Source organism: Acanthochromis polyacanthus, chromosome 2, assembly GCF_021347895.1.
Source record: "Acanthochromis polyacanthus isolate Apoly-LR-REF ecotype Palm Island chromosome 2, KAUST_Apoly_ChrSc, whole genome shotgun sequence".
Lineage (NCBI taxonomy): Eukaryota > Metazoa > Chordata > Actinopteri > Pomacentridae > Acanthochromis > Acanthochromis polyacanthus.
In genome coordinates this window covers 47,003,592-47,027,815 of record NC_067114.1, presented here as the reverse complement: position 1 = coordinate 47,027,815, position 24,224 = coordinate 47,003,592, and the positions used below count along the sequence as shown (strand labels likewise).

At 39.8% G+C, this 24,224-nt stretch overlaps 2 protein-coding genes across 2 annotated transcripts in view; both read left to right on the top strand.

Annotated features, from left to right (window-relative positions):
- Nucleotides 1-3,352: 3,352 nt before the first annotated feature.
- kmt5b (lysine methyltransferase 5B) lies at nt 3,353-19,377 on the top strand. Its single transcript, XM_022216587.2, has 10 exons — nt 3,353-3,694; nt 11,514-11,771; nt 11,850-11,997; nt 12,079-12,244; nt 12,841-12,950; nt 13,299-13,465; nt 13,562-13,581; nt 13,670-13,806; nt 14,142-14,341; nt 14,560-19,377. Exons 2-10 carry the CDS (start codon nt 11,603-11,605, stop codon nt 16,047-16,049), a joined length of 2,607 nt encoding a protein of 868 aa, XP_022072279.2. The 5' UTR covers nt 3,353-3,694; nt 11,514-11,602; the 3' UTR covers nt 16,050-19,377.
- A 4,378-nt stretch (nt 19,378-23,755) lies between these two features.
- The window catches only part of LOC110967078 (CD82 antigen), a 35,521-nt gene continuing 35,052 nt past the window's right edge, over nt 23,756-24,224 (top strand). Inside the window, 1 exon segment of the mRNA XM_022216589.2 lies at nt 23,756-23,899. The gene's annotated coding sequence lies outside the window, so the exon portion shown is untranslated.

The following is a 24,224-nucleotide window of genomic DNA, read 5'->3' as shown; positions in this document are numbered from 1 at the left end:
TGGTTGCTCTTAATTCAGTGACTGTTGCAGGTCTCATTGTCTTTTAGGTATCCCCATAAAAGAAGTCTAGTGGTGTGAGGTTAGTTATCAGCTGCTAAAAGTTGTACACATTTTTTTGGGACACCTTGTATATATGGTTGGACAGTGGAATCAGTTTTTAAAACACTGGTTTAAAAAGGAAACAAATGACAGAAAACACAAATAAATAAAAGGTTAAAAAAATACTAAAATGAACATTTGAAATCCCTCCAATGTTTTCTTCATCTTTCTATTTCCAAATTGTTTTTTTCAGTTAGTAAACAATGAACCGGTGCGGTGCTGCCACCTGCTGGTGGAGTCTGGATCTGAACGCCTTTTGATTTTATTTTTTAATTTTATTTTATATTACCTTCACCTTACACTCTGATATTCTGTGATGTCTTATTGTTACCACTCTACTGAATATCCAGCTGCTGGAACAACTTCATTTCACTTGTATATTCTGTTGATTTTTCTATAGTCTATTTTAGATGTTTATCTTATCTCATTTTATTTTAATATAACTTTGATTTTTATTTTATTTAAACTTTAATTTATATGCTAATATTCTGTGTTGTCTTATTTTTTAATCTTTACTGAATATCCACACAGCTCTAACAACTTAATTTCCCTCCAGGGATTAATAAGGTCGTCTAAGTCTCAGACTAACGTGTAGCGCTGGATATGGACACTGACATATATTAAAGCTATTAAAGTTATTATGATGAACTTATTATATTATTACTGCTGGACGTTGGTCTCGGCTCCAGAGATCAGGTGAGGGTTTGTTGGGGTAAAAAGGTATTTAGGTGGTTACCATGGCGACGACATCCCACTGGCTGTAAACTCTGAGAAACACGAACGCCCACCGGGTTCAGGATCAGCCAGTTCTGGGCTTCAGTCCAGGAAGAACAGCTTCTGATCAACTTCACTTCCTGTTGCAGTCACTGGTTCTATGAGAATAAAATAATGATTACAGTCTGGAAGATTTAAATCAGTAAATATCAAATCTAATCTTTCTAAGTGTCCAAAACTGTAATTTATTGTTTTAGCTGACTTATTTCACTGGCGTAGCTCATGTGTTTGCTGTTGTTGTTTCCCATGAATTTCTCCTTGGAGATAAATGAAGCTTGCCACTGATTGATGAATTGATTAATTGATCGGTTGAAAATAAGTCAGGTGAGAATACAGAAAATAAAACTGCTCCAGTCAGTCTATAAACAGTTAAAGAACAGGTTCTTTACTAGTTATATCCACTAAATACTGTAAAATTAATTAAAATAATTATTCATCCATCCATCCTCTATCCACCGCTTTATCCTCACTAGGGTCATGGGGGGTGCTGGAGTCTATCCCAGCTGACTCGGGTGAAGGCAGGGGACACCCTGGACAGGTCACCAGTCTGTCACAGGGCTACATATACAGACACACAATCACACTCACATTCACACCTACGGACAATTTAGAGCAGGGGTGTCAAACTCAGTTCCTGGAGGGCCACTATCCTGCATGTTTTAGATGTTTTCCTCTTCCAACACACCTGATTCAAATGATCAGCTCATCATCAAGCTCAGCAGAATCCTGATAACGAGACTGATCATTTGAATCAGGTGTGTTGGAAGAGGGAAACACCTAAAACATGCAGGATGGTGGCCCTCCAGGAACTGAGTTTGACACCCCTGATTTAGAGTGATCAATTAACCTCAGCATGTTTTTGGACTGTGGGAAGAAGCCGGAGTACCCGGAGAAAACCCACGCATGCACAGGGAGAACATGCAAACTCCATGCAGAAAGATCCCAGGCCGGGATTTGAACCAGGGATCTTCTTGCTGCAAGGCGAAAGTGCTAACTACTACTCCAATGTGCAGCCCATTGAAATAATTAAGTTAAAATAATAAGTTAAATAATTAGATTAAGTTAAACTCTTCAGTACCAGTCCAGTAAATAAATAAACAGAATATAATAAAATACGATAAAATGATCAAATTAAACAAATATAACAATAAAAACTAACTTCAAAAACATAAAATAATGCTTAATGCTAAGCTAAGCTATGCTAAGCTAAGCTAATGTACCACCTCCTGCTGTTAGCGTCTCCTTTAACAGATCCAGTGTTTTAGTAGAACCATCTATTAAAGAACCACAGGAACAGTGAAACCTGATTAGAACATTAATACAGTGAAGTTCTGTTGTTCTGGTTCGGTTCTGCAGAAGAACCGTATCTGGTTCCACTGGTGAATCTTAAAGAACTATAAAGACGTTTGTTGAAGTTAAAATGTCCTATTACGGTTCTGCTGGTCATGGTTCTCCATGGAACAGCGCCAGAACCTTGTCTTCTTCGGCGACTGGATCTGTAGGAGGCATAAAGAGGACAGTGGACTTTAGTTTGCTGGTTCTGGTTCAGTTCTGCTGCTGTGGTTCTCCATAGAACAGATCTGTATGAAGAGTAAAGAGGTTTGTGGGTTCTGATTTGGTTCAACAGCCGTGGTTGTCCATGGACAATCAGAACCATGTCTACCACCTCGGCTGGATCTTTAGGGAACACAAGGTTTGTCGACTTTAGTTTGAAGGTTCTGGTTCTGTTTGGTTTTCTAGAACAGCAGCAGAACCGTGTGTGCACATGTGTGGATCTGTCGGAGGTGTAGAGAGGTTTATGGACTTTAGTTTCCTGGTTCTGGTTCCGTTCTGCTGCTGTGGTTCTATACTGAGCAGTAGCAGAACCGTGTCTGCAGCAACCACTGGATCTTCAGAGAACCTAAAGAGGTTCATGACTACAGTTTAAGTCTTCTGTTTTGGTTCTGGAGCTGTGGTTCTCCATAGATTGGACAGTAGAACCATGGTTCTATGTAGAACAGCTGCAGAACCTTGATTCCTTGAAGAACCACAGCAGCAGAGCAGAACTTTGCGTACGACTGAACCTTTAAGAGGCATAAACAGGTTTGTGGACCCGACTTTCTGGTTCTAACTCTGTTCTACTGCTGTGGTTCTCCATAAAGCAGCATCAGAGCTGTGTCTGTAAAACCGCTGGATCTTTGGGATGCATAAAGAAGTTTATGACTAAAGCTAAAATGTTCTGGTTTGGTTCTGCTGCTGTGGGTTTCCTAAGAACAGTAGCAGTAGAACCCTGGTTCTCTGTGATTCTCCACCGCTGGATCTTTAGGAAGCATAAAGAGGTTTGTGGACTTTAGATCTATGGTTCTGGTTTTCTTTTGATGCCGCGGTTCTCTACAGAAGACCTGCAGAACCCTGGTTCTCTGGTTCTCCGGTTCTCCACCGCTGGATCTTTAGGAAGCGTAAAGAGGTTTGTTTATGCAGCACTACTTTTGTGTACATCCGACAATTACAGCCTCAAACCGATAGAACAATTTTCGACATTCTTTACAGAAACAGACACAAAAAGTCACCGACTGTGTCCGTTTCCTCCGTTCTTGTCAGAACACGGAGGTGCTGCTCCCGGTTCGGCCCCGGTGGACCGGGTCGGGGGCGTCTTTGGAGGGACTACTTTGTGTCGGATGGCGGTGCTGCGCCTTTCTCTCTCTCCCCCCGGTGCTAGGCCGCCATCTTGAATTTTAATGTTAATTTCTAAAAAAATGTGTTTGCTGAGATATTTTCCTTTTCAGGGTATCAGGCTCGGATCCGTGTGAAGAACCGCGGCTCTGCGTGACTGAATAAACCGGTGAGTGTTACCGGACCGCTCGGTGTTTGTGTAGTCGAGTCGCGGACATTTAACGCTTTGGACGCTTTGAGCTGCTGTTTAGCCGTTAGCCGTCAGGATAAATAACATCACTGTACCGGGCCGCTCCGGTAGCTCCGGCACCACGGAGAAATGAACACTGAAACACTGAAACTAACTTTGAATTCTCCTACAAACGACTCATTTCCAACGTTAAACTGCTAATGGCTTCACATCAGACAGCCTGAGCTAACGCAGTGGATGCTAGCTGCGTTAGCCGTTGCTCCAGTGGTTTGCTGGTAGGTCGGTTAGCTAACGGGACATGTGTGCAGATAAATACTGACTATAATATTCAGATGTTTCGGGATTATTAAGTCAGCTTTGTATCGTTAGTTCAGACGTGATAACTGCATTTTCTTGACTGTGCTAGCTGACGTAGAGGCTACGGGAACGATGCTGAAGTTAGCTTCTGATTCGTAGCTTCCGATCCGACAGTTAAGGGGGAACTTAAGGGAGACTTAACCGTATTTCCACATTTTAAAGATGTTAAAATGAGTTGGAAATTGTGGGTAAAGCTTTAATACTGACTGACCACTATTCTCGTGTTTGTGCTGCGGATGAAAATGCAAAAATGTGACATTTCTACAGTTATCTGAACCAAGGTAGAGCAGGTTCAGATCTTAAGGTCAGGTGGAATCATGACGAGATGGTCCTACAGAGGCTTTCAGGCAGGTTTAGATCTGTTAAACCTTTATTATATGGAGGGCAATGCTAAAATGGGATTTTTTTTCTGTACTTTTTCGAACATTTAAAACCAAAAGTAACTGGATATTAACTTGTTAAATCAGAACCAGAATCAACTTTATTGTAAACAAGGAGCTCGACTCTGGTGAATCTTATCTCTCATTGTGCAGTTGTCAGAAAAAAAACTACTAAGTACTAAAAATGAGGTCAAAGTTGAGGAGAGCACAATAAAAATAAGAGTGTATCAATATCCATAAATAGATAAATCTGGACAGGATTGTCCTACAGAGACTGAGCAGTCTTTAAAATACAGTTTCACATAAGTGCAGCTTTAATTATATTAAATTGAAAGCTTGAGTTTGAATTTGATCAAACTTAATCCAAACGTAGGAGCTTCAGTAGAAACCAACTGGACTTCTCTGGGAGGTTTGAATGAAGTATCCCATACTGAAAATAACGAGAAATTGATAATCAAAATCCACGATAGTTGCAGCTTTTATTATCTTAATTGAAAGCTTGAATTGTGAAATTTATAAAAAAAAAAATAGGAGCTTCAGCTGAAACTAACCACTTAGTTTCTATTGAAGCTCCTAAAATTGGTTATGTGTTTATGCTTTTAATGTTGCCCTTGTTTAATGTGATTTTCCTGCAAAATGAGCCTTGTAGCCTCTGTCGCATCATCTTGTGCAGATATAAGGCGTCAACATGTATCGCGTATGGATCTACAGCCGGTCTGTGTGTGAAAAAAGCTGTGAAATCTTTTATTTTTGTATTTTCACAGTTGTTAAAGTGGATTTCAGAGCTAATTAATATTATTAAAATGAGGGTTAACACCATCTGACTGCTGGAAGTTAAGTTTCCCTTTTCTTCTCCCTTAAATGCTGCCTCGGAAGCCTCCATTCAGAAGCTAACTTCAGCTTTGGGCTAAGTTAGCAGCTCGCTGAGTGAAGTTTGACGGCAGCTAACACCAACTAGTGAGTACCAGAGTGTTTAAATCCCCTCAGATCTGCGGTCTGAGCAGCTGCAGACACGTTTATTATTCACTCTGCTCGCTATGTTAGCTGAACGTTAGCAGCCTGGATGCTAGATGGGAGAAACCGTCGTGATGTGGACTTAACGTGTGTGATGGACCAGTTAAATGCCCCCCTCCCGGTAACTCCCGGTGCGGGTCTTTGTGTCGGGACTGTTGTATTTGTGGTGTTAACGTGTAGCCGGTGTGCCGCCGCTCGCCCTCCGCGTTTAGCCGGATGCTAACACCGGGGAGACGGAGGACGGAAAGGCGGCTGCTGGTGGCGAACAGTTCGGCCGACGTTTGGGAAGCTGTGGCCCCGTGTCGGCCTCGGATGTCGGTGTGGCCTTCCGGGTTTCCACGGCCGATCCCTGTGTGTTTGTAGCAGCTAGCCGCGGAGCTAAACAGTGGCTCCATGCTCAATGCTAATGCTGTGGGATGATAACAGGTTCATTCTGCTGCCGGTGTTTGATGGTTTTTACGGTGTTTATGTGAACAAAGCTGGACTTTGTAGGTGTAGATGGATGAAGGGACCGAAGACGTTTGTGTTGCACTTGACAGTAAGCAGCTGCAGTGTTTGAGGTTACCACTGGGTGGCGCTAGAGGATCATTTAAAACGGGCTGTGTGGCGCTGAAACACCTGTCACACCTGGGTAAGCCCTCCCAGCTCCAAGAGGCAGTTTGAGTGTTTTATCGTCACTTCTGTTATGTTTCACTGCAAACTAAAGTCCTGGAAACAAAATGAAGAAAGAGAGAGAAAAATACGGTTTCATTTAGAAGATTGTTTTATTCAGAGCAGTGTACACTACCGTTCAAAAGTTTGGAGTCACTTAGAAATGTCCTTATTTTTGAAAGAAAAGCAGCTTTTTCCCCAACGAAAACAACATAAAATTGAATGTAATTTAACTTTAATAAATCTATGAAGGAACCAAAATACAGGATTCTATTTATACTGTTTTTTTACTGTATTTCTCCTGCTTTAATATATTTTTACAGCATTTTTTTTACTATATTTTTACTAAATTGTTAATGCATTTTTAATAAATTTTGAAAAAAATTTTAGCTTTATTTTTACTGTCTTTTTAATCTATCTTTATTGTTTTAAATATGTTTTTAATTTATGTTTACTATTTTTACTGTATTTTTACTATATTTCAAGTGTATTTTTGATATATTTTTACTGTATTTTTTTACAGTATTTTCACTGTTTTTTACTGTACTTTTAATATTTTTGCTGTATTTTTAATATATTTTGACTTTAATTTTATTGTATTTTAAATATATTTCTGCTGTATTTTAATATATTTTTTACTTTAGATTTACTTTATTTTTTATATATTTTTGCTGTGTCTTTCATATATTTTTACTGTATTTTATAACAATACCGTTCAAAAATTTGGGGTCACAGAGAAATTTCCTTATTTTTTAAAGAAAATCAGTTTTTCCACTGTTGATCACATTAAATGAATGATAAATCCAGCGCAGACATAGTTAATGTGGTAAATTCTTATTCTTTATTCGGATCCCCATTAGCTACCACTGTCATGGTCGCTAATCTTCTTGGGGTCCACATAAAACATCACAACATATACATACACTAATCATACAAATAAAAACTGATGTCATCAGGATAAAACTACATTACATTAATATACCTATCTCTGTTAAAATTCAAAAACAAACAACAAAATACAGACATACAAGGATTGATTATTCTAATTGTGTGGTCTCACTCATAAATACTTTTTAATAGATTGTTTAAATAAGTATTTGCTTTTAATTCTTTTCATATTTTCAGGTAGTAAATTCCATTGCTGGATAGCTCTATAAAAAACAGTTTTTTTAAGCAATTCCGAATTCGGTTTTGGAAGTTTCAAATACCCCAAACTTGCTTGTCTAGTTTTATGACTATGTTTAAGATCTGCATTTAATAATCGATCACTAAAAAAATTGGCGTCCCTTCCATAATTGCATTTCTAGAAAACTTTATACTTGATGTTAACTTGGCCTCTACAGGTAACCATGCCAAACTGTGATGCATCCTAGCCACATTGGTTTTAAATGAGCAATTGAGTATTAATCTAGCGGCTCTATTTTGAACTAATTGTAGTTTTTTTATGTCCATTTTAGCAGCAGAGGACCACACAACCATACAGTACTCCAAATGTGAGAGAACTAATGCCTGCATTACCTGCTTTCTAATTAATGGTGTGATATAAGGAGAACATCTACGCATGACCGCAATGCCCTGCCCCATTTTTACAACAATAGCATCAATATGATCCGACCATGTCAAGCGCTCATCAATTGTGACTCCCAGTAACTTAATTTTATTAACTTGCTGTATTGTGGTGCCTGCCATAGACAGACTCAATCTGGAATCTAGTACCCAAGACAATGCACTTTGACTTGGACACATTCAAGATTCATTTATTTTCTTTGACCCAATTCGACACTAATTGTAATTCACTAGATAGTACTTCATTTAGTGTGTTACATGTAGTAGCAGCATAGAACATAAATGACTATTGTAGCTGTAAACAGCTGATTTTTAATGGAATATCTCCATAGGGGTACAGAGGAACATTTCCAGCAACCATCACTCCTGTGTTCTAATGCTACATTGTGTTAGCTAATGGTGCTGAAAGGCTCATTGATGATTAGAAAACCCTTGTACTGTTATGTTAGCACATGGATAAAAGTGGGAGTTTAATAGAAAACATGGAATTATCTGGATGAACCCAAACTTTAGAACAACAGTGTAGGTCAGAGAGTTGATCCAACACAAGCAAGAATCTAATCAGAAGAAAACACAACTCAGAAAGGTTCTCCAACACAGAATGATGGAAGTTATTTTTAAAGAAGGAAATAATATGTATTATTGTGCAGAAATTGTCCAACAGTTTCCAACTTTGGGCTCCACATTCTGTAGATATTTAACTATTTACACTTTGAATTAGTTTTCGTCGTCGTTCAGCTTAAAGTCCCTGAATTGTTGTTCAGTGGTCGAGGTCTTCATGGTTTTGTAGAGAAAGGTAGAATTTTAGTTATTTACAGGCTGTGGTTGGAGCAGTGCTATTTACATGTTTACAGTCTACATGAACTCTGAGGGATAGTTTAGTCTGCATTTTTTTGTTTTTTGTGTCTTCTTTTTGTTTGTTTTTTTGTCTCGTTGTGTTTTCTCTGCAGTTGGACACAGAATGTCAAAATATCAGATAAAATAATTTATTGATTTATTTACAAAACATCCAGAAATTTAGAATAAGTTAAAAATGGTTTTAAAAATTTCTTTGATTTTTTTTATTTTTACAAAATCTAATAACAGCTAGAATCAACATGTCTGACATTTATCCAAGTGTCCACAGTTTGAACCTACTTTGTAGAAAATGGGGCTCCACAAGCTGCAAATACTAAAGTATGACAGTTTTACAGGCAAATATTTAGTTGTTTCCTGTCATTTTGTGTCTTGTTTTGGTTGTTTTAGGTGCAGTAATTTATCATTTTATGTCTGTTTGTGGTCAGTTTATCTCATCACACTATAGAAAATATTCTACCTCCATGTTTCCAGATGTTTCCTCTCTGCTCTGCTCCTCATCTGTAGAAAGATGTTCCACCATGCTGAATGTTTCTCCTACTACCTGCTCCTCTGTTCACTGTTTCTCAGCCATGCTAACGTTATTTTATTGGTTTTCCTCTCAGTCTCTGAGGAAACACTGCCTGCAGTTCCACCTGGAAACTTTTTGATTTTTTCTCACCTGATCGATGCTCACAGCTGAGTCAGACGTGGCTTCATGGTTGTGTTGCAGAGGTCAGGATTTTAACTTTTTATAGATTTTGATTCAAGCAAATTGTTCATTTTTGGCATTTTTAAAGGACACCTGTAGAGTAGAATAACTGGATTTTTGGTGAAAGTGTTGCTAATTTTGCAGACCATGAGCGGCTGAAGCGCTGAAGGAACGTTGGAACTCAGAGGAATTTTCCTGTTTTTAAAGTTTCTGGCTGTTAAATGGTTTCGTTTTGTTGTTTTTTTATTTGATTTCTCTTAGAGACGCCTTTTAAACCATCCAGCAGGTTTCGGTGTTCAGAGGGTGAATCTGCTGCCCGTAGTCGTTTTATTTCTCATTTACTGGATGCTTAATGCCACTAATCGGTGATGGACTGCAGGTCTGAGGTTGGAGAGGAACCTTCAGGTTAAAGTCTCCTCTTAATGGGACTCATCGCCATGGTAACTGATGCTGCACACCTGACCTGCAGGAGACATCTGAAATAACAGAACAGATTTTAGAGTCTAAACACTTTTCTGTCCCTGATGAGTAAATGTGAGAGACGTGGAGGAAACTCTGGTCTTTTTATTTCTTCCTGTTGACTGAGATTAAAGCAGGTTTATTTTCCACAGCGATATAATCCTAAAACAAACTAAAGCTTTGGACTCATTGATCCTAGAAGACCTGCAGTGAGCCGACTCATGGGTTTGAATGTTGTTTTTACATTTGTTCTTTAATTTCATCGTACATTAAAAGAAGTTGGAGTCGGATTCATGCTCTGAGGCCGAGATGTTAGTGGAGCTGTGAACAGTCAGAGGTGTTTGGGTTTAACTGGCCGATAACCGGATGATAACCAGCTTCACTGACCACCGTTCTTCAGTTTACTGAGGCCTGATAACCAACAGATACTCTGGGTGTGTCGTTCTGTTGTCGGGCAGAACTCCGTGAACTCTGGATGTAACTAAGAATTACTTCCTCATTTCACTGATTATTCATTCAGTTTTTATCTTCCTGCAGCTCAAACTTCATATTTACTGATTTATCCCACAGTCCAAAACTCAGATATTTTGTAAATGATCATATTTGACAAAGAAAAGCAGCAAATTCACACATTTAAGAAACTAAAACCAGCAAATGTTTGACTAGTTTCAGATGAATTTTCCTGTGACTGATTAATGAATTAACTGTAAAATGTTGAGCATCTGCTTAGAATTACAACCAAAGAGTGAACAGATCAACAAAAGTGTTCTGACTGTTTGACAGAAGTTTTTAGGATTTTAGGAACTTAATTATTTGTTTGATGTATAAAGTGACACAAATTCAGATGTTTTGTTTTTCTTCAGTTTATCTTCATGTAAGAAACGTAAAAGAATCCAATCATCACTTTTGTGTAGTTAAAGCAGCAAATGTTGGACATGTTGGCTTTGAAACTAAAATTTCAGTGAATCAAACAGCTGCAGATGAATTTTCAGTTCATAGTGGAGCTGCTGCTAATTATCTTTTCATAATTCATCTGTCATTTATTGTCTGTATTAAAGGATCAGTAGTTTGGGTTCTGAAGTGTCAGAACATGTTGATCAGTGTTTCCTGAGGTCCAAAAGGATGAATGTCTTGTTTGATTCAGTTTATTGTCACAGAGGAGGACAGAAACCAGAACATATTCACATCCAAGAAGCTGCAATCACGGAAGTTAGAGAGTTTTTATTTTTAAAAATAACTCCAGTAGATAAGTAGTTAAATAGTTGATTAAACTAATCCAGTAATCTCTGCAGCTCTGGATGGTTAACTGAGTTTATGACCGCTGATCAAACAAAAATAATGTTTTTTTTTAAGGCATCACCAGAGTCTGATGGACATCTTCACTTTTCTGTGATATTTTAGAAACAAAACAACAAGAAATTAGAATTAATCACTGATGAAAATCATTATTTTAGTTCTAAAGAGGCCAAAAATGTAGAAAATATTCACATCTAAGAAGCTAACATCTGAGAGTTTAGGTTGAATTTAATTTTAAAATAATTTAGTAGTTAAATACTCAGTAGTTAAAGTTATAATTGCAGCTCTGAGAGTTTCACATATGTTTGTTAGTAAAATAACACTTTAGGGCAGGTTTAACCCAGTCAGAATTAGTTCATCATGTCTTTGTTTTGCTAGGTTGTTTTTATACATCTGTATGTTTTTCTTTTATGTTGGAGCCTTGTGCTAAATCCGGCTAATTTACTGTAAACTTATGACATTAATCTGCACTGTCCCGTCCAGATAAATACAGAAATGATATAAACGTTTGTTCTTGGTCCTCCTGCAGGTTTGAAACTCTGGATCCCCGTCTTCCCCACTCAAGAGCGTTTCTTCATCTCGGAGACTAAATGCAACTGGACCAGGGGGCTTGTGGGCATGAAGTGGCTGGGCGAATCCAAGAACATGGTATTAAATGGCAGACGACACGGAAACAAGTTGACCAGCGAGCAGCCGGTGAGCCAGAGCCAGACTCGCTCCCAGCATCCTCAGCGAGCGTCGCTGCGACACAGCAAGACTCACCCCAGAAACCGGAGATGTAGCCGCAGTGAGTGGATCCCAGAGACGCTGGAAGATCTGAATCTGCTGCAGCTCCGTCCTCTAACGTCCCCCCATGTCTTCACAGGGTTTAATGCAGCCAGTCTGGAGGCCGAGCGGCGCTACGTGCCGTCCTCAGGAATGACCGCCAAGGAGCTCTGTGAGAACGATGACCTGACCACCAGCCTCATCCTGGACCCCTACCTGGGCTTTCAGACCCACAAGATGAACACCAGGTGGGCTGCTCGGACACACAGGTTCCCCACTCGGCGCTCTTTCTGAGTCTAACGTTTTGTTTCTGGATCGTGTCCCGACAGATTCCGACCGGTCAAAGGGAGGCAGGAGGAGCTGAAGGAGATCATCGAACGCTTCAAGAAACACGACAACCTGGAGAAGGCCTTCAGATCTCTGACCACAGGGGACTGGTCCAGAAACCTGTTCCTGCACAAGACCAAGGCTCAGGAGAAGCTCTTCAAGCAGCATGTAAACACAATCTATCTATCTATCTATCTATCTATCTATCTATCTATCTATCTATCTATCTATCTATCTATCTATCTATCTATCTATCTATCTATCTATCTATCTATCTATCTATCTATCTATCTATCTATCTATGTGTGTAGGCGGTCTTTTCTCTCCATCTAATCTGATCTTCTGCTTTCTGGATTGATGGTTCCAGGTGTTTCCATGATGTTGGTCCGTCCATTGTCTTCATTCTCTTCTCATAAATTTCTCCGCTTGTGTTGATATTTTCCAGAGTCTCTTTCCTCCTGATGTGTCCAAAACATGTTGCTTGTCGTTTCCTAATTTTGTTCAGTAGCGTATAATTAGTGTTTAGTAACTTTGAAACGTCTTCATTGCTTATTGCGTCTATAAAACCACATCTCTGCTGCAGTGATTCTGACATTTTGTCATTTATGTTCCAAGACTCCCATCAGAGCGGGTAGAATGAATCCTCATACTGATGCTCGTTGCCATTGTCTGATTCATCAGTATATTTTTAACACATTTCTGTTCCATTAATTGTCTCCTAACACGTGAGCGTCTGACGTGATGTAACTTCCTGTTACGTTCAGGTGTTCGTTTATCTGCGGATGTTCGCCACCGACAGCGGCTTCGAGATTCTTCCCTGTAACCGCTACTCATCGGAGCAGAACGGAGCTAAAATCGTGGCGACGAAGGAGTGGTGAGGAGATTATTCTGGGTTCTAAAAGCATTCAGCATCAACACACTGAAACCTGTTGATTATAAATGATTTTATCTTTAGAAAACAGCAACGATCGGGTCAACATACATGAGACTTTATGCAGTATTAATATTTTATACTACCAGAAGGACCTGGTCAACATGTCAGTGTTTCCACTCATAGAAGAACCATCCATACAATAAGAATGTTTGTACATTTAAAAAACTACATTAATGTTTTCTATGTGTACGAGAATCCAACCAAGATTAGTATTTTGTACTGTCAGAAGAACAAGAAGTGCTGCCTGAGTGTCCGTACCTCACCTGTCCGCCTCGGTCCATGTTGCAGGAAAAGGAACGATAAGATCGAGTACCTCGTCGGCTGCATCGCCGAGCTGTCGGAGAGCGAAGAGAACCTGCTGCTGCGACACGGAGAGAACGACTTCAGCGTCATGTACTCGACCCGAAAGAACTGTGCTCAGCTGTGGCTCGGACCTGCTGCATTCATCAATCACGGTACCAGACTCACCCTAGTTCACCTGTAATTACACTTTAATAACGTCTGCGTACAGGTACTAAAAGTCTTTGTGTCTTTTCCTTTACCTCCTGCAGATTGTCGACCAAACTGTAAGGTGAGGCTGCCTAAAGGTTTTTGGTGTCATTTATTTCCACGTCTAGAAATTCCTCTAATTAACCCTTTTTTTAATTGTTTGTATTCAGTTTGTGTCGACAGGACGAGACACGGCCTGTGTGAAGGTTCTGAGGGACATCGAACCTGGAGAGGAAATCTCGTGTTACTATGGAGACGGGTTTTTTGGGGAGAACAATGAGTTTTGTGAATGCTATACGTGTGAAAGGTAAATACGGCCGTAATGGGTGTTGAAGTGGGAGCAGACGGGTCAAACTGATGCAGTACAACATGTTTTTTTTCACATTTTTCTTCCCTGTGGTTCATTTTTCAACCTAAAGTCCTGCAGCTCTGTGGAAACAGAACAACAGGAAGAAGAACAGAGAACTCAGAAATGTTGAATTTCTTTATTTGTTCTACAAGCTGTTTAAAAAAACCTGGAATCAGTCAATGATCAGCTGCAAGCGCTTAGATTCATTCAGTTAATCACCAAACTCACGAATTCCCTCTGAAAAGGGAGGATGATGAACGGACTCTTTATTTGTTGGTGTTTTTGCTCCGCAGACGGGGAACTGGTGCTTTTAAATCCAAAGCTGGGCTACCAGTGGAAGTACCGGTGATCAACAGCAAGTACGGGTTGCGGGAGACGGACAAACGTCTGAACAGGCTGAAGAAGCTCGGAGAAGGAAACCGGAGCTCCGACAGTCACTCTGTGGGCTCCCACACCGACGTAGACTCTCAGGAAATGCCAAAAACACATCAATGTAAGAGTCTCTGCTGCAGCTACAGAAACATCCTAAACTGTTCATTAAATAACCGGTTAATAGTTCCTGTGAAGTCATGAATGTCTTCATGTTCTTTTGTCTCATTTCCTGCCTTGAGTCTCCCTCAGAGTTCTGTTTTATTAGCGCTGACGGAGCTCAGAAACATCTTCTTCTTTCTGAAAGCCTGATAATGTTCAGTGTTTTCTGTTCCTCTGCAGCTGCCAGAAAAAGAACATCATCATCTTCATCCTCATCTGGCCTGAAGTATAAAAACAGGACTCAAACCAGACAGACTTTGTCCAGAGCCCTTTCTACCTCATGTTCAAAACAAGGTCGTGTAAACAATAACAGGGTACCAAAGAGACTAAAATCCCAATCCAAGCCTTCACTAAGTAAAGTCCAGTTGCGGAGTCGCAGGAGGGCGGCGGAGCCCAAGACGTCGGCCAAAGGAGAGACTTGCCAGCTGGGTCTCAGGGACTCGAAGGTGTCGCTGTGTAAAGGCGTCACCGTCAAGAAGGAGAAGGACGGTCAGGATCCGGTCCAGCCGGCGCCGGGCCAGCGGGGCTGCATCACCCGGCACGCCGCCAAGGAGAACGGCAACGTGGCAGCTGTTCAGAGCAGCGAGGGCAGCCAGTGTTCCATGTACAGAACTCGCAGGTCCACACGGACGCTTGTAAAAGCCCAGGAAACGGCGGGTGGCATTAAGCTGGAGCCCAGCGCCATGGACGGCCTGAGCCCTGTGCCCGGAGGAGTCGTCATCAAGACGGAGCCGGCCGACATGGAGGAGTACCTCCACCACGGAGTCGCTCTGGAGCAGCCGGCTTTGGACGCCGGCTACGCCAGGAGAGGCTCACGGACCAGACGGAAACGGCCGACGCGACTCCGGACCGAGCGGACGATTAAATGCGAGGACTCGTACGGCGAGCCGTTCATGCCGGTGGCCAGCAGCCACACCGCCAGCTTCTCAGAATGTGGCAACGTGCTGCTGAGCTTCGCTGACCGGCACAGGGACTATAACGGCGTCACCAACGGCAGCAAGTCCCTCCGCAGGGACAAGGGGAAGAGCAGCTGCCGGTCGCAGGACAAAGGGAAGAAGAAGCGGCGCATCACGCGATACGATGCTCAGCTGATCCTGGAGAACAACACGGGGATCCCCAAACTGACGCTCCGCCGGCGGAGAGACAGCAGCAGCAGCAAGACCAACGACCCCGGAGACGCCATCGCATCCTCCAACCTCTCCCCCGCCGCTGTCAACTCGGCCTCCTCCAGCAAGATCAGCATCAAGTTCAGCAAAGACCACGACAAGGACAAAGGCAGCTCCTACATCGCCAAGCTCAACAACGGCTTCGCCCCCGTCGTCCACGGCAACGCCACCAAGCTGAAGATCCAGCTGAAGCGGGAGGACGATGCTCGGAGAATATCCCACACTAAGGACCAGGTGTCCTACAACGGGGACATGGCTCCGGGTCTGGAGGCCCGGAACGGAGGACATCGGACCCAAAAGGTTCTGGCCGAGCCTTCGTCCGACGAGGACGACGAGGAAGGGGAGGAGGAGGATGATGACGACTACTTCGACAACGAGTTCGAAGACGATTTCATTCCACTTCCTCCGGCGAAGCGTCTGCGACTCATCGTGGGTAAAGACTCCATAGACATCGATATCTCCTCCAGGAGGAGAGAGGATCAGTCTCTGAGGCTCAATGCATAAGCTGTGGACCTTCTGTAAATACCACGACCCGCTAATCAACTGTTGTGTTGATGTAAAAGAAGTACAGTAATTTAAATACAGAAAATTGCTGAAATTCAGACTCTGAATGAACGTTACTAGAGGGTGCTGTTAACCTAAAACAAATCTCTGTTCTTCACTTCAGTTGCTCATCGACGCGTCATTTTAGTTCTATTAATGCGACGTTTATCACATCCATCATGGCAGGAATCACCCTCTTGTTTCTGAATGACCTGAAAAGTGAAAACCGAGACTTTGTTTTAAGTTGAACTCTTCCTTTCAGTGAATGCACTTGTTCTATTCATAATGGACATGGATATTGTAGAAAGTGTACAGTATGGTGACTATCCCCTCTGTCTCATAGGCAGGTTTTTATGGATCCTTTGGTTTTTGTCTCATAGTTTGTAAGTTTCTGTGGCGAGCAGGTCGGTCCAGAGCGAACATCAGCCAATCAGGTGCCACGTTCCCGTCATCACAGCAGCTCTGAGTTCAATCAGCAGGAAACAGTTTATTCATCCAGATGTTTTATCCACATCAGGGCTGCAGTGAACCAAAGAAAACCTAGAAAGTCATTCAGATGCCAAACAGTTCATTGATAAACATCTCCACCTGCAGCTTTATTATTCTAAATAATCAACAAACACTCATACTTACGGCATATTAAATCATTTGATGATGAAATTAAACGTTAAGAAGCGACTGGGATAATCCAGATGTTGGTTGTTGAGCTGTTTAGAAAGTTGATGCTCCACTTTTTAAACTAAATGCAGAAACACCAGCAGCATGGGTTAGTTTGACTACCAGTAACTGTTCAGTAAAAGTCTCCCTCAGGTTGGACCAGAACACCTGGAAATCATCGATTTCATCACATTTACGTTTTATTAGAAGAAACATCACCTCCAAAATCCCCAATGTGCGTTTTAAAGTGATGTTTGACATAAAAAGCAGGAAATTCTCTCATTTAGGAGGCTGGAATCAGAATATTTTTCACCGTTTTTTGACTGAAAAATGACTGAATGAAAACAACCAATCAGAATCTGGCGTTTTAGTCGATCTGGATGCTGCAGCTCAAACAGGAAGTGGTGTTTTTCTGCTGTAATCCCGCTAATTAAAGCTGCATCATCACCAGAAGTAAAAGCACACGAGGTCTTCTAGTGCGGTGGAGCTGCTCTGAGGAGGGAACGTGGAACCTGGTGGAAGGAGAACGTAACGTAGAGAAGGACGGGCTGAATCATCTCCACCGTCACGTTTATCAATCAGAGGTCTGAAGTCGTCGACACTAGAGTCTGAGGAGAAGCTTCCACTGAACTCTTCTAGTTAGGATCATGTACTTTCTCTCTGTGGTGCTACTTTGGTTTCCCTCATCTGTTTCTCCGGTAACCGGTGGATGGCGGCAGCATTAACTTCAACGGAAACACAGCCGGCAGTGTTGTAGCGGCTTCACTTGTTTTTCTTTACAGGAGCACACAAGCAGACGGGCGACGGATTAAAGGAAAAACCGTTTGTAGGTGTCGAGATGTTCCTCTGACGTCGTGGATGCAGCAGGTCATCTGAGATAATCCAAACAATAATGTGGATCGGTTTCTAGTGTCACAAAAGTTTCTCATCTGTTAGCTGCACTTTCGTCTGTTTTTCTAAATAATGTACTAATGGGGTTTAACCGTCTCATATTATCGATGTCTGTGATCGTGGATTGTTGCTGAAGCCTCGACACGTCCTGCGCTGACGTCAGCTGAGTTTTCACAACAGATTTCTACCCGTGTTTTTAATTTATTGCACTAGAAAGTTAATAAACTGCAGAATATTACATGTGGCCGTTAATGCAGGTCATGTCGGATGGGAACGAGAATTCTGAACCGTCACGAAAGAAGCAGCATTAAATATTCAGAAACCCTTCAACCCTCATCAGAATGAGGCTTGGACCTACAACAGATTATCGGTTTAAAAACTACAACAATCTGTGAAATTAATAGTTTTTTCTGTCTTTTCGATGCCCTCGTCCAGCAGGTTCTCCGTCGCTGACATAAAGTTGTGTACTCGTAACAGAACAAACCTCCACTGTTCTGGTTCCTCCATGGACCTGGAGTTACGGCCAGTAGATGTTTTAGATCTGCTCACATCTTCTACTTCCATGAAAACTCCTCACAGCTGCGTCCTTTCATGTTTAAAGCTTCATACATCTGTTGATTATTAGAGGTTACAGATGTTTTCAGCAGCAGATCAATAAACACCGATGGCCTTTTCTCTCATTTAGAATTTTACCTCATAATTTAAGCACTTTGTTATAATTTAGGATTTTTGTCCCATAATGTTTTAATTGTAGCATTTCTCTTTGCTTTCTGTCTCATAATTTTGGGTTTTTTTGTCCCATTAAGTAGCCCTGTCGTCATAATTTAGGCGTTTTGTCTCATGTTTTAGATGTGTTGCCTCTTCATTTAGGTGTTTTGTGTTGTTCTGTCTCAACTTAAGGTTCTCATTTTGTCATTTTGGGTTTATTTTGTTGAAGCTGCTGGATGAGGACATTATGGGCTGTTTCTCTAGTTTCCTCCTTGTGGCGGTTGTTGGTGATCCATCTCTTAAGTTGAACCAATCAGCATCGAGTTTTTTAGGGCGCTCAGCTGCAGTAACCCTTCAGTAGGAACTTTTTTCTCCTGAAGAGGTTCTAGAGGGACGGTTGTCGCAGTCGGAACATTACAAAGGTTCAGGTGGCTCAGTTTTTCTTCTGTTTTCTGATCCATGAGCGTCAGACGACCACGTTCAGTTACTGAAGCTCCTGCCGTCCGAGCCCCAACACCCAGAATAAATCAGCCGCTCAGCGTTCAGCGCCTCAAACATTTAAGTTTTTCCTTCAATCTGTCGCCCGTCTGGACTTTCCAACAGCATTCGGTGCCTTAAGGAGCGTTCGGACACATTTCGACCAACAGCCAATCAGCGGAGAGTGGAGATGAGAAGCTTCCGTCAGTCTTTGTGTAAACTGTGGTTTGTTGAGCAGCAGAGCGAGGATGAGCTGAATGTGAACCCGTTTGTTGTGTTTCTAGTCGACATCACCAGCAGCTAACCATCACTGTAGACTCTTCGTCTGTGTCCCGTAGACCGCGGTCACCGTCTCCAAACGCAAAAGAGAAAAAAAATCGAAACAAATGTGAATAGTTTGCAGACATTTAGCGTGTTGCGTGGGTTAGTGGGAAACATGTAAAGAGAATTAAGGATGGGCAGTGCGTATATTGTCCAATATGTAAATCATGTGAACACATCTTGTACTTATTTAACAGTTTTGAATACTTGAAAACTATATAAAGTTTCTTTGTGACTCTTGTTTCCTGAATTTGTGGCTCCATTTCACACGTTTCTGTTGCTGAGTTTTAAACCATGAAAAACTGAAAAAACACCAGAGAGAAGAGAATTAAATCAGTTTTTAGGAGCCTGAAGGTCTGCAGACTTTTAGAAGTTCAAATGTTCATACAGGAAGAAGTATTTTCAGCATAAAATCGATCAACATTCATCACATTTTGTCTCATAATTCCAATTTTTAAACCATAATTTAGGTTATTTGTCTCATAATTTAAGGGTCTGACCTCATGTTTGAATTCTATTTTATCATTTTGTCTCATACTTTGGAGTTTTAATTTAAATTTATTTAAATTTTATTTTGTAATTCAGATTCTTTGTGTCATCATTCAGAGTTTTATCTGATAATTTAAGGTTTAAATCTCATACATCTGAATTATATATTGTAATTTTGCCTCACAATTTTATATTTTATTGTTTATGTCTCAATTTAACAGTTTTATGTAGTAATTTAGGCTCTTTTTCTGAAATTTATCTCATAATTTAGTGTTTTGATCTTATTTAAAGTTTTGTTCTCTTAAATTTAATGTTTTCCTCATGCATTTGAATTGTATTTCTTAATTTAGGCTCTTATTCTGAAATTTATCTCATAGTTTAATGTTTTTAGCTCATAATTTCATGTTTTATGTAATATTTAGGCCATTAGTCTCATCATTTTGAGTTTAATCTCAATTTGTTGTGTCTCATAATTGAACTATTTTATTTTGTAATTAGGCTCTTATTCTGAAATGTATCGCTAATTTAATATTTTGAGATCGGAATTTCACATTTTATGTCATAATTTAGGCCATTCGTCGCGAACTTTTTGGTTTTGTCTTTCAGAATTTAATCTCACAATTGAAGGATTAATTTCATACATTTCGGTTTTATCCCCATAATTTTGTTTTTTATTTCATCGTTTAATTGAAGTTTATCTTATGTAAAGTTTTGTTCTCTTACATTTACAGTTTTTCCTCATACATTTTAATTTTATGAAGTAATTTAGGCCATTAGTCTCATAATTTTTAATTTTTGTCTGAGCCGGTCAGAGATGAGAGCATAAAGAGATAAAGCTGCAGTGATGTTAACGTGCTGCAGTGATGTTAACGTGTGGTTTTGTCTCAGTGTCATGGTTGTGTCCCTATGAAGGAGTGATTCAGCCTCTGCTGGACCACGCTGAGCTCACTCTGAGGTCTGACGTTGGATGGAAGCTGCTCTGTTCTCTGTTGGTGACGTTCTGCTGCAGAATGACACCATTTACATGAGAACGCTGCTGATGTTGTGGAGCCGCTGACTGCATGTGCTGAGCTCTGAGGAGGATCTTTGTCCTCTGCAGACGTCCCCTGACCTCACCGCCGCTAGCAGCGCTAACCACGCTAACACCATCACCGCCCAGTCAGCTCCCAGACGCTCAAACACCCCCACTGTGAGCAGAAAACTCAATAAATTCACCAGAGAACATGAAAAACCTGCCCAGAAACATTAGTCAGGATCTAAAAAATATCTAAACCATGACACAAAACCTTCCTGGGGAGGAAACACTCACATTTTTGGGGTTAAAAGGTGAAAATTTGTGTTTTAAAAATGTAAATTTTGGGATATAAAGTTTATTTTAACCTTTCCTATATCTTTATATTCCTATTTTGTATTTAACTGATATTCTGCTGTCACTGAGACTTCATGGATATTAAATCTTACAGTATTCATCCACTAAGCTTACTTTCAGGATGATAAATAAATAAAAGATTAATTATTTTAGTGGTGTTTCTGGAAGCACTGAAATGACTTCGAGTATTAATTAAGACATAATGTTCAGCAGTTTATTAAATATATAATCCTCCTCTGACCACGAGACAGAAGACATTCCTATTATTATACAGTACTATTTCAGGTCTTGTATAATTACCATCTTTGAAGGTCACTGGAATCATTTCACTGATAAATGTTTTGTAGGTAAGTTGATGTAGTATTAGATATTTTCACAGGACACATAAGCAGATAGTTCCCCATTAATTAGTACAACAACATAATATCTAAGCAACAGTAAAATGTATAATTATCAGTCTAAAAGCTCAGCTAGGTAACTTTATTTTTAACTAATGTTATTGGGTTTTGGTACCAGTCACTGCCTTGCTAACATTAGCTAACTATGTAAAATTAGCAGGCTAAACACCTCAGATGACAAAACATGATTTTTTGTCACTTATTTTAAATATAAAGAATAATAAAGTTATAATATCTCTAAATGTGATAATAATATTCACATCAAGTGTGTTCCCCATCAACTAATAGAATAATATAACAGCTAATCATGCTGTGAAGATGTTTTACTATCTGTTTAAAAAGCTAACCAGCTAATTTTATGTTGAGCTAATAGCTCTGTGTCGTATTAGCTAGATGCAACAGTAGCTAACTAGCATGAATTCATCTCTTGTGAAGACTGTGACTTTATTTTCATGTCAGTAGTTTAAATATAAATGATAATAAAGTTATAATCTCTCTTAATGTGATCATGTCATGGACACCGTCATCTAATATATACCATATTAACTAACAAGCAGTAAAAAACTGTTTAGATGGCTAACTGCCTCATTTTATGTTAAGCTAGTAAAATTATTGCCGTAGCTATAGTCACCTAGCTTAATATTTGTAAAGTAATAGTTTTAATAAAGTTAAAATCTGTCCAAATAGGATCACATCATGGACACCATTATTTAATAAAACAACTTCATAGCTAACTAGCGATATAAAAAAAACCAAACACATTATCATTTATCTAAAAGACTAACTAGCAGACCAGATAAAATTATTTCATATTAGCTGCTTGTTGCACTAATTAGCTAGCTAGAATTCTTTGCTAGTGAATGCTACATGCTATGTACTGTTAATTTTATGCCAGTAATTTAGATACTGGTGATAATAAAGTTAAAATCTCTTAAATTACGTCTACTAATTTCATATAACAGCTACCAAAAATAGATATATCTGTGTAAAATGCTAACTAGCTGTATTTATTTTAAGATACATGTATGCTACATTAGCCTGCTGTAGCATTAGCGAACTTAAGTGAATTCTTTGCTATTGTGGGCTACCTCTTGATGTGTCATTCATTTTATATTCAAAGATCAACGATAGTACAGTTAAAATATTTCTGTGATCATATTATGTCCACCACCATCTAAACCATTAATATAACAGCTAACTAGAACTAGATATGTCTGTCTAAAATGCTAACTAGCTGTATTATCTTGCCGTAGCATTAGCCACCTAGCATGAATACTTGGCTAGTGTGGCTACCTGTTGATCTACCATTCAATAATGATAAAGTTAGAATCTTTCCAACTGTGAACACAGTATGTCCACCATCAACTAAACCATGAATACAACAGTTAACCAGGAATAATCAAATAAAATATCTGACTTAAAGGCTAACTAAGCTAATACCATTTTGTCATAGTAGCTTGCTGTAGCACTAGATAGCTAGCTTGCGTTTTTATGCAAACTTGGATGAAGTTTTCTTGCTGACAAATTAAATACCAGTGATAATAAATTTTAAATCTCTAAAATTGTCCATTCAAAACTAACTGGAAATCTTTTTCAAAAAGATTTTGCATTTAATAAAATACATTCACCATCAATGAATACATGGATGTAATAGCTAAGCTTACTGTAAACATGTTTTATTATCATACTAAGACGTTTTATTAACAGACTCATCCCTCTTTTAATTGATATATTTTAAAACTGAATGAAAATTCTTTGCAAACTTAATATTAAATATACAATATTTAAACGAAACATTGATTTTATTTCTTTTAAAGTATCATTTTTAAAGTTATTCTCACTTTAGCTTCAACATAAATCTCAATTAACACATACAAAAATGGATTTTATTCTTTTAAAAATTATTTCCAATTAGTTTAGAATCAAAAGCATTTAGAGATTATAAATTTATTATCAGTGATATTTAAATTAGTTATGATATGGCTTGAATTCATGTAATGTTGATCTTTATTATTATTATTATTATTATTAATGCTTTAAACTGATATTTTTAGCTTCATGTGTATGAAAATAAACAACTTTAGAGGACATTTAATGCTAAATAAACCAAATGAAATGAAAACATATTTATAGGTTTTGTCCTTCCAGCTTCTCGTCCACATTTAAGCCAGAAATAAAGCAGAAGAAAAAAAAAGATATTCCGGTTTTACCAGACAGAAAGTTTCCAGACTGATGGAAATAATAGTAATAATGACAATTGCTATCATGTATTCTATTTTTTAAATTTTATTCTTCAGTGTTTTCAGCAGCAGCTCTCTGATTGGCCGCTGAGGGGTTAACGGCGCCGGTAGTTTAGTTCCCTCCTCCGCCACACGGTGGACCGGAGGATTCCCTCCGTCCCTCCGCCGCTTTGTCGTCGAGCCGAGCAGGAGGTCCGTCAGTCCGAGCAGCCGCCGCACCGGAGCCGCACCGAGGATCGTTACCGGAGAGCCAGAAAACACGTGAGTACCGAGAAACGAGCGTTTAAACGGGAGCTGCTGTAAAGAGCCCCGGGAGAGCACGAGGCGACGGTGGAGATCAGGTCCGGATTGATGAGTGATCAGCAGATTGATCGATCAGCGTCTTCGTGTCTAAAGCAGAAATAAAATCCGGTAAAATGGAGGACTGGTTCTGATCTGAGACTCAAACAGAAACTGAAGCTGAACTCTGCACTTTGTTCACTGATTTTATCTGAAGGTCTGAAAGCATAAAGTCCTCTGTAACTGCAGATTTATCGACTCATTTTGACATTTTAAATGCAGAAACTGAACTTTTAAACAAAATAAA

Coding starts and splice junctions, on each gene's coding strand:
- kmt5b (XM_022216587.2), top strand. CDS start 11,603: ATGAAGTGGCTGGGCGAATCCAAGAACATGGTATTAAATGGCAGACGA. Junction 11,998..12,078: donor ACCCACAAGATGAACACCAG/GTGGGCTGCTCG, acceptor GTGTCCCGACAG/ATTCCGACCGGTCAAAGGGA. Junction 13,582..13,669: donor ATTGTCGACCAAACTGTAAG/GTGAGGCTGCCT, acceptor GTTTGTATTCAG/TTTGTGTCGACAGGACGAGA.